Source organism: Sceloporus undulatus, chromosome 4, assembly GCF_019175285.1.
Source record: "Sceloporus undulatus isolate JIND9_A2432 ecotype Alabama chromosome 4, SceUnd_v1.1, whole genome shotgun sequence".
Taxonomy (NCBI): domain Eukaryota; kingdom Metazoa; phylum Chordata; class Lepidosauria; order Squamata; family Phrynosomatidae; genus Sceloporus; species Sceloporus undulatus.
The window spans coordinates 81,032,006-81,041,083 of record NC_056525.1 but is presented as its reverse complement, the minus strand read 5'-3'; the positions used below and the strand labels follow the sequence as shown (position 1 = coordinate 81,041,083).

Below are 9,078 nucleotides of genomic sequence, written 5' to 3'. Positions count from 1 at the left end.
CATGGTTCTCTATCCAACCCCATCTAGGGTTTGACAATGCTACATGGTTCCTTTAGCCTACTAACTAGCCCTTTGAACAAAGGCATTCCATCCTAGAGGATGAGGGGGCACTACAGCATTTTGCTGGTGGTCCTTCATGTTGAGAATGATGATAAATAGAAAGAATGTATTTCTTTTCAGATATCAAACATTATATCTGGTTCATCATTTCTTAAAATAAGAGTCCTTTCAGCTGAAAGTATTCAGTATTCTGCAACAAGATGAAGATAATGATAGTGAGGTGGTTGTGCTTTGTATACTACAGGTTTACTATGAAATTTTTTTTCCTGATATTTGTTATGCTGACTGTTCATGGGGGGATTCTTTCCTGCATATGACAAGGAGAAAAATTATCATTAAGACATTTATGTTTTCCAGATTTACTACACTGGATTTGAATGTTGCTCTCAGTGAATGTATGGCAGCTGTGGATTTATTTCTAAATAACAAGTTCCAGGATGCTCTTGTTTCTCTGCAAGCTAAGTAAGCTGGTTTATCTTTCTAGTTATTATCAATATATGTGTGTATGAGATTTGGAGACAGAGGCAGGACATGATCTGGTAAACTGCAGACCAGTCAGCCTGAGTTCAGTACTGCAGAAGATGCTGGAAACTGATTCTGATGGAATTAAGCAATCCCGGTGAAGTCCAGTTTCTAATCCAGGCCTGCACAACTTGGAAGAAGGTAGGGGCCGAAATTAGGATCGGTAAAATAGTCTGGGTCACCAATAGGTTTAGGTGAAATGTAGGACATTCCAGAAAAATGGTGGGCATGACCCAATAAAAACTGGAAGCATATAAATGTAAATCGATACTTCTTAGCCATGCTCAAAATGGAGGACATTGTGGAATCTCAGGAAGGCTGAGATGGGGGACATGTCTGGGAAAAGGAGGAAACGTCTGGTCACCCTACCAAGGGGCAAGGCATCCCACCCTCCCTCCCACCCTTCCACCCTTATTTCTTTTCTTCCTTCTTTATTTCCTTATGTTTTTCTTTCCTCTCTTCTTTTCTTTTTTCCCTGCATCCTTCTTTCCTCCCTCCCTTCTTTCTTTTTTCTTTCTTTTCTTCCTTCCTTATTTCCTTGCGTCTTCCCTCCCTCCCTTCTTTCTTTCCTTCCTTCTTTCTTTCCTTGCTTTTCTTCCTTCCTCCTTCCCTCCCTCCTTTCTTTCCTTCCTTATTTCCTTGTGTCTTCCCTCCCTCCCTACCTTCTTTCTTTCCTTAATTCTTTCTTTCCTTGCTTTACTTACTTCCTTCCTTCCTCCTTCCCTCCCTCCCTTCTTTCCTTCCTTCTTTATTTCCTTGTTTTTCTTTCTCTCTTCTTCCTTTCTTTCTTTCCCTGCTTCCTTCTTTTTTCCCTCCCTCCCTCCCTCCCTCCCTCCTTTCTTTCTTTTCTGCCTTCCTTCCTTCCTCCCCCTCCCTTCTTCCTTCCTTCTTTCCTTTCCTTGTTTCTTTCTTTCCTCCTTTTTTCCTTCTTTCCTCCCTCCCTCCTCTCTTTCTTTTTTCTTTCTCCAACCCTCCCCCTTCTTTCCTTGTTTTTTTTCCTTCTCCACTTCTTTGCTTCTTTTTTCCTCCCTTCTTTCCTTCCTCCTTTCCTCCTTTCCTTGCTTCCTTCCTTCTTTGCTCCCTCCTTCTCTCCTTCTAGAAAGAGCCCATTGGAGTGCTGGAACAAAAGGATGCAGGAGAAAGGTGATAATAATAGCTTTTGGAAGAGAAAATATAAAAGACCTGGTCTTCAGAAAATTGAGATCAATACAAAATCTGGAATGTAATGGACAAAAAATTGAGATTTACCAAGATTTGGCATCAGAGACTATTAAACAAAGAAAATTGTTCCTTGTTTCTTTCTTTCCTCCCTTCTTTCCTTTCCTTCCTTCTTTCTTTCCTCCCTCTCTTACTTTTCTTTTTGCCGTGGCAGCAGTGTCCTCGGCAGGGCCCAGGCCCCAGAGAGGCCTTGCCAGCTTGTTGACATCAACAGAGGCTGGGCACAGGCCCCTGAAAGGCCTGGAGAGGCTTATTGGCTGGCCGGTGGCAACAGGGACTGGGCCCAGACCCCGGAAGCCTTGCTTCCTTGCCGTGGAGGCCTCCTTGGGGCCCAGCCAGCTGGCTGAGCCCCACATGGCTCTACCGCCGCTGGAGGAGAGGCATTGCCACGGAATGGAGGTCTCCCTCCTCGGCGAGGCTCAGCTAGCTGGCTGAGGCCTTGTGTTTCAGGCCGCAGCAGCGGCCTTCACTCCTACTTGATCCCAGCTCCTCCACACATAGAAGTGAGGTGCTGGGCCTCCTTTCCCAAGCCGCCCCAACAAAAGCGCGGAGGCGGCCTCCTTCTCTTCCTCGGCCCCATTGATGCCCAATCAATGGTAAAAACACTTGGGTTTCCAGGATACCTAACCTTTGGGTGTGCTGCCTGGGGCTCTTGTGAGTTGAAGTCCAGAACATCTGGATAGCCAATTGTTGAAGACCATTGATGCAGACTGCTGCGCAGATATGGTTCTATTGAATTGTGTGTACATTTATTTCTCAGTCTAGTGCCATCTTAACTTTGGAAGCCATTCTCTTTTTGTTCTCTATTTCAGAATGATAGCCCAAAAGAGTCTTAATGAAGGGCTTGATGTATCTGTAAATGAACCTTTTACTATTGTTATTTGTCTCTGAGGAGTAGTGGTAGCAGTGGGACACTCATATAAAAATACTTCATTTGAGAGCCATATGGCAAGCTTCCAGTGTCATGAGAATTTAAATGAGTTTTCATGGTCTATAAATTATCCTAAGGAAAACACTTTCTGTGTTAGGTTATCTGACAGCAAGTTAGAATTTATTCTAATACAGCTTTATCGCTTCATATGCAGAGTGTAATCTACTCCAAATTCCATTCTTGTAAAAGCGCTTTAAAATGATGGCACATTAGATTATTTAGTGCTTAGAAACCAAATAAGCAGAAATCCCATTGATGACTGCTATTTCTTTTTGACTGTTGATGCAAATAGGAATAAATCCTGTGCAGGGAAGGTAAAGAGCTGTCAGGAAACCCCTATAGAACTATAACGGAAAGTACAGTACTGTATTACTATGTTTTGTAATGTAATCATATTCCTTTTGTGTGACAGAATTGTCCTTCGTACAAAAATGCTGCAGCTCCAGAACACCATATCTTCTAGGAGAAAACAAATATCTTCATTACTTGAATAATATTGATTCATATACCCTTTATGTTTGAAAAATTTTGTTAGATGTTTATCCAGGATTCAAGAAGTGAGGTTTGGTATAAGGTGTGGCATGAATGTTAATAGCACTGACAGATGTTTTGCTCTTAACTCTTTGTTCTTTCAGACCATCTGTGAAAGGCTGTCAGTGGCCCCAAAATGGAATGAGTTTACTAGGGGGGGAATGGAGACTCAATGTGGGGTGTGTGTTGCTGAAAGGCTTGAAACTTATGTATTATCATGCACACTGGACTATAAGTTGACTTATTGGGCAGATTTTGGAGCCACAATTATGGATTTTAATATAACTTGTTGATAGTGCTGCCACCACATCCACATTGCTCCCTTCACCCCTTGGTGCTTCTTTGAGCAGAAATGACAGAGCCCCTGCCACAGAGGGCTTCCAGCTGCTCCCTTGGCCTCTCAGTGCTCCATGAGAACAGGATCCAAAGAGCTGCCGCATCCCTACTGATCTCTCTCCCTTCCTCTTCTCCCTCTCCCGTCCCTTCAGTTTGGGCTCTCTAGCTCAAGGAACAAGCGTTAGGTTTCTGCCAGTTTGGAAACAGAGCAGATAAACAGACCTTTCTCCTTCCCTTTCCCTGAGACAGCCTCTTATTTATGTTGGCCACTCAAGCATGCGAATAAGCAGTTCAGATGCCTACACCATACTCCTAAGAAATAAACTCCATGTTAGTACATCAAAAATACATTATCTTTTCTTTACCACTGTTTGATCTATTCCCCAAAATTGGAAGGTTTACTTCAATCATCTATCTTAAACAAACTTATATCAACCCTCTCCTCTTGCCTTTTCCTTGTTCTTTCTTTCCTCAGAGTAGCACAATGGGGTGAGTATTTCAGGGAACAGAGCATAGGAGCAACAAATTTCACTTCATCACTCCTCCTGGAGGACCTCTGCTGTTGTCACCATCTTGCTTCTTGTCAGTTGTTTTTCAGCTTTCCCCACCCTGATTCTTCCCCCTCCCTGGATTCATTTTATGCCTCTGCCATACTGGTCTCTCTTGTTCTTTGCGCTCTGTTCCTTGATCTCTTAGCCTTTCCCTTCCTTCTTCATTTTGTAATCCTTAACTTATACCTTACCCCACATCATGTGTACCTCCTTTGCTGCTTACATCATGCAACTACTGTACACTTCTTACCCTTCTCTCCTTTTCCCTCCCTCCCTAATCTCATTCTTCCTCCTTTCAACTCACTGTTTCACCTCATGTCATGCCCTTGCAGTACCCTTGCTTCTTGTACTTAACCATTCACAAAGCTAGCTCTCCAATCTCATCTCTCACCACTCCTTGCACCCTTGGAATTCATCCCTCTCTTGTTTCTTGCACTCTGCCATTCACACTGTCTGCTCTCTTTTCTGTCCTATTCCCTCCATGACTTTTCTTTGTATCCCTGTAATATGTTCCTTCCTGCCTGCCTGCACTCTGCCACTCTCCTTTCCCTCCTATTGCCTCCCTTGCCTCTCGCTTTTCCCTCATACCTGAAAGGTAAGGGTGGACTTGTTTTTTGCAGAATAATTTGACAAACCAGTGTCTCCATGTTTTAATATATACCACAAAAAGGGTCTAAATGCTTACTTTTAAAAAAAGAAAGCAAACTTGTAATCTGGGCAAAAGGTTGATCCAAACAGGCACCAGGTAAACCTCAACTATCTGGGTGGTATGGCAATCCTACATTAGAGTTCATCACTGCCAGTTCATCACTGCCATTCAGCATCTCCTTGGTGAATATGACATCCCTTCAAATATTTAAACAGGGTTATCATATCACCTCTTAACCTTCTCTTCCCCAGACTAAACAGACCCAGCTCCCGTTGCTGACGCTCCAAGGCAGCTTGGGGTAAAGTGGGAGTGGGAGGAGTTTTGGTGGATGGTACTGATCCAGCAAGTCTTGTGTGCATCACTAGGTTTTTCTGCTTCAGGGAATGTTCCATCATGAAATCAGTGGTGAGGAGTTAGATTGGGCTGCCTCCTCCCTCTTCTTCTCCGAAGCCTGAGTGTCACATTTGTTTTTAATCTTTTTATTCTTCCCCACATTCTGATTCTCCCCACACCCAATCAGCACTGTCTTGTCTTTATTTTTACTTCAGTGAATGGCCTGCATGCACCCCCACCTCCCCTGATCATTCATTTGCTCACTCATATGGAGATTTGCAATGTTTGTATGGGGAGAAAAAATATAAACTAAAAGTTTTATTTTTCTTCTGTGTGTGTGTGTGTGTGCGTGCGCGCGCGCATATGCGCACATTTAAAATTCACTTACTCATTGGGGTAGTAAAGGAGGAAAAATGAAGGGGTTGGTTGGGGAAGCCTCCACAAGGTGGTCTAGATTGACAGGCAAACAATAACAGCTGTTAGTTGACAGGTTGATGCATGCTGGAAAGGCAAACAGCAGAGTGAAGTGAGTTCATCAGGGAGAATGTGTAGCCAGTTAGGACTGACATCACGTCTCTATGTTTGTTAGTGTGTGGCATTAACTGGTCACTACAGGGTCATTGTGAACTAGGAAAATGTGAAGCGAGGCTGGTTCTTTTCTTTTCTTTTCTTTTCTTTTTTTTGGGGTTTTTTTTTATTTTATTTTTTGGTTATGTAGTCAGCTCCTCTCAGTCCCTTTGTCATTGTCGCACCGTTCATTTCCTCTCCTCCGCCAGTTTTCAAAACTGTGCAAATATCTAGGTGCATGTCATTAGTCATTCTCAGATGTTGTTGATAGTAGAAAAATAAACATGGGAATATGCACGGGAAAAAAGAAATACCACATGTGGTGTAAAAGCATAGGAAGAAGCAGATGGCGAATGTTGCTGCAAGTACAGCAGACCAAATCCAACAAAAATATGACCAGGAAATCCTGTAGAGCAGACCCAACCATAAGTCTAGTTTCCTTAGTGCTTCTAAGGAAAGTGCACATTACTGGAGTGGATGTTAATACAGGAGATTCCAGTTTTAAATCCAAGACTTTAGCAAAGGAGCTACATTACCTTTTCAGTCTGTTATAGTGTATGAAGATATAGGCACTTTGTTTTCAAGGCTATTGCGAGGTTTTAAGTGAAGCAAAGAGCAGGTACTCTTCCTATTTGCATTATGTGAGATCTGAATTTAACATCTGTAAGATTCTTTCAGTCTTTCTTTTTAAACTCTCTCTCCATTGTGTGATCATGGTAGAATCATCAGAACTGAAGTTTGAAAAGTAAAGGAGTTTTAAAATAAATGGATAATATTCAAGGACAACAAGGTTCAGATTATGGAAGTATGTGGCATCCTCCTATTCTAGAGGCTGATGCTTCTAATACACATGCACTAATTACTCTTCCAAATTAAAGGCTGCTTTTATTTGCTTCTTGTGTGTCTTCTCTATTTTTCATAAATGTATGTTCTCCAACTTGTTTCCCACAGAACCAAAGTCAGTATGTATCATGCACTGATGTACGCTACTATTTTGGAAATGCAAGCCATGATGACCTTTGACTCTCAAGAGATACAGAATGCTGGGAAAACAATGAAAGAAGCTCAAGCTATATGTCAGAAGTAAGCACTGAGAATGATCTTAGGTAACTGAGAGGAATAGCATAGGCGCCTTTGACAGCTCTACACTAGTAAGAATTATAAACACACTGGCATCACAAAGTATTAAGTGCCGTTAGTTCCCAGACAAGGTACAGAGTGTTGGTTATTATCTTTAAAGCCCGGCATGTCTTGGGTCCAGATTACCTACAGGATTACCTTCTCCCATACAATCTGCCCCAGACATTCAGGTCCTCTCTGTGACATTTACTCCAGTCAGCCAGGACTAGGTTGGCAACTGTCAGGCAGAGGACATTTTCTTCAGCTACCCATAGATCATGGAATGACCTGCTGGGAGAGATTTGACAACTGAATACGCTATCTGAATTTAAGTCAGCATTAAAGATCAGTCTCTTCCGGCAGATTTATTTTAAACTGTAAATTTTAAGTGATGAATTTTAAATGTGGATTGTTTAAATATGCATATGTCTTGTCTGTTCCTTTAATATTTTTAACTGATATTTAACTGATGTTTTTAACTGATGTTGTGTTATTTTTATCTATTATGTATTTATTGGTGTATTGTTATTCCCCACCTTGATTCACAGGGAGAGGCAGGTAAGAAAAAATAACAACAGCAGTTGTTATATAGTAGCTGGATTCCACCATGTATAACTCTAAATCAATGTAGAGAATAGTCAGCTCTTTGTATTCATGGATTTTTTTATCCATGTATTCAAACACTCACAGCATGAAAATATTTTAAAAATATAAAAATGCCAAAAAGCAAACCTTGTTTTTGTTATTTTGTATAAGGGACACCGTTTTATTATGTCATTGTATGTAATGGGACTTGAATATCCACAGATTTTAGTATCCACTGTGGCGTCCTGGAACCAAACCAAAGCGCCCATGGTATGTGGATTTTGCTGGACTGCAATTCCCTGCAAAATTTTAGCCACCAGAGACAATGGTGAGAGATGCTGAAATAGAGGTTTAAGTCCTAGAAAGCCACATGTTCACCACCCCTGTTCTAGGTTGTCAAAATGTATACTTTTATACACACTGCATCTATGTACAGCTTTATTCAATGTCATGTGGACAAAATATACATTGTAAAGAAGCATACTGTCCCTATACTAGGAGAAAGAAGTATATAAATAAAGAAATTATGATAATGATGAATAATTATTATTTCCCACATTGGGACTCAAAGTAGCTTACAATGATTTGTTTTTAATTGTTAAAACTTCCTGTTTCCAAGAGAGATTAATACTGTATGTAATGACTATAAAGGCATTTGTTTGGATCAAAATTTGCTGTTCTAGGACTGGAAAAACCTCTTTTGTTTGCAAGAGTGACTTGGATCAAGCTAATTCTCTGACTGCTAATTTGGTAGACAGCGAGTGGCAGACCATTTCCTCTTTTTCCTGCTTCTCTTCAGTGATGCTTTATGAACTGTTCTGGAAGAGTCTTTAGTCTTCCAGATCAGATTTTGGGAGTATTACCAAACATTGCTTCCCTGCATGCTCTCTCTATGGTTTGCTGAATTTTGCTCTGTATACCTCTGGATCTAACTCACTGAGCCCTGTCCTCCATCAGCATTTTGGTCACTTGCTAGAATGAGACTTTGAGGGCTGGAAAGTATGTTATTTCATATTAACTTAATGGAATGTCAAAAATCTAGCATTTGAGGGTGTAGGCATTTTGGGAACAGAAAAAATCAAGTTGCACGAACAAGCATCTGAAGTTCACTGCCAGTACAGATGATTCTGATATGATTAAAAAGGATTCAGGACAGCTGATGCATGCCAAAAAAAGAAATCAAGCATGGGTCTTCATAAAGATATAAAATTCTGCCCCTTATTGATTTTTGAAACCTAATAACTACTGTGTGTATGTCTGTACCTGTATGCATGCATGCATGTATATACACATGGCACTTGAAAGGATACAAATTAAAAACCCATATGCTGTTGTAATGTGATTACTGGATATGAGGGAGAGGAGTTTCAAGAAAGAACAGAAGGAAGGGTGCTGTAGAAAGAATATCTGTAATGACATTTTTATATACATAAGATTGTCTAACTACATTTATTTGGCGTAATAGACTGTGTTGTCTTGACCTCTGAGTAAGCATTCACAGAATTGCTCAGATAGATGTAGTCTCTGTAGAGCGAGGGTGAGGAACCTATGGTCTTCCAGTTGGTGTTCAGCTGTAGTTTTCCCTCTGGTCTAGCCATTAAAGTCAGTGGTAAGGAATAATAATAATAATAATAATAATAATAATAATAATAATAATAATAATAATAATAATAATA

General features: G+C 40.8%; 1 protein-coding gene across 3 annotated transcripts in view; it reads left to right on the top strand.

Annotated features, from left to right (window-relative positions):
* Positions 1-427: 427 nt before the first annotated feature.
* TTC39A (tetratricopeptide repeat domain 39A) overlaps positions 428-9,078 on the top strand; it is a 56,376-nt gene continuing 47,725 nt past the window's right edge. The window contains exons 1-2 of one of the 3 annotated variants that reach the window (XM_042461312.1): positions 428-522; positions 6,650-6,781. In XM_042461312.1, coding sequence (XP_042317246.1) covers positions 458-522; positions 6,650-6,781 — 197 coding nt within the window. In that variant the 5' untranslated portion in view covers positions 428-457. Of the gene's footprint in view, positions 523-1,648; positions 1,726-2,405; positions 2,540-6,649; positions 6,782-9,078 lie in introns of those variants that run through there. The other 2 variants (XM_042461311.1, XM_042461310.1) reach the window with 2 other exon arrangements.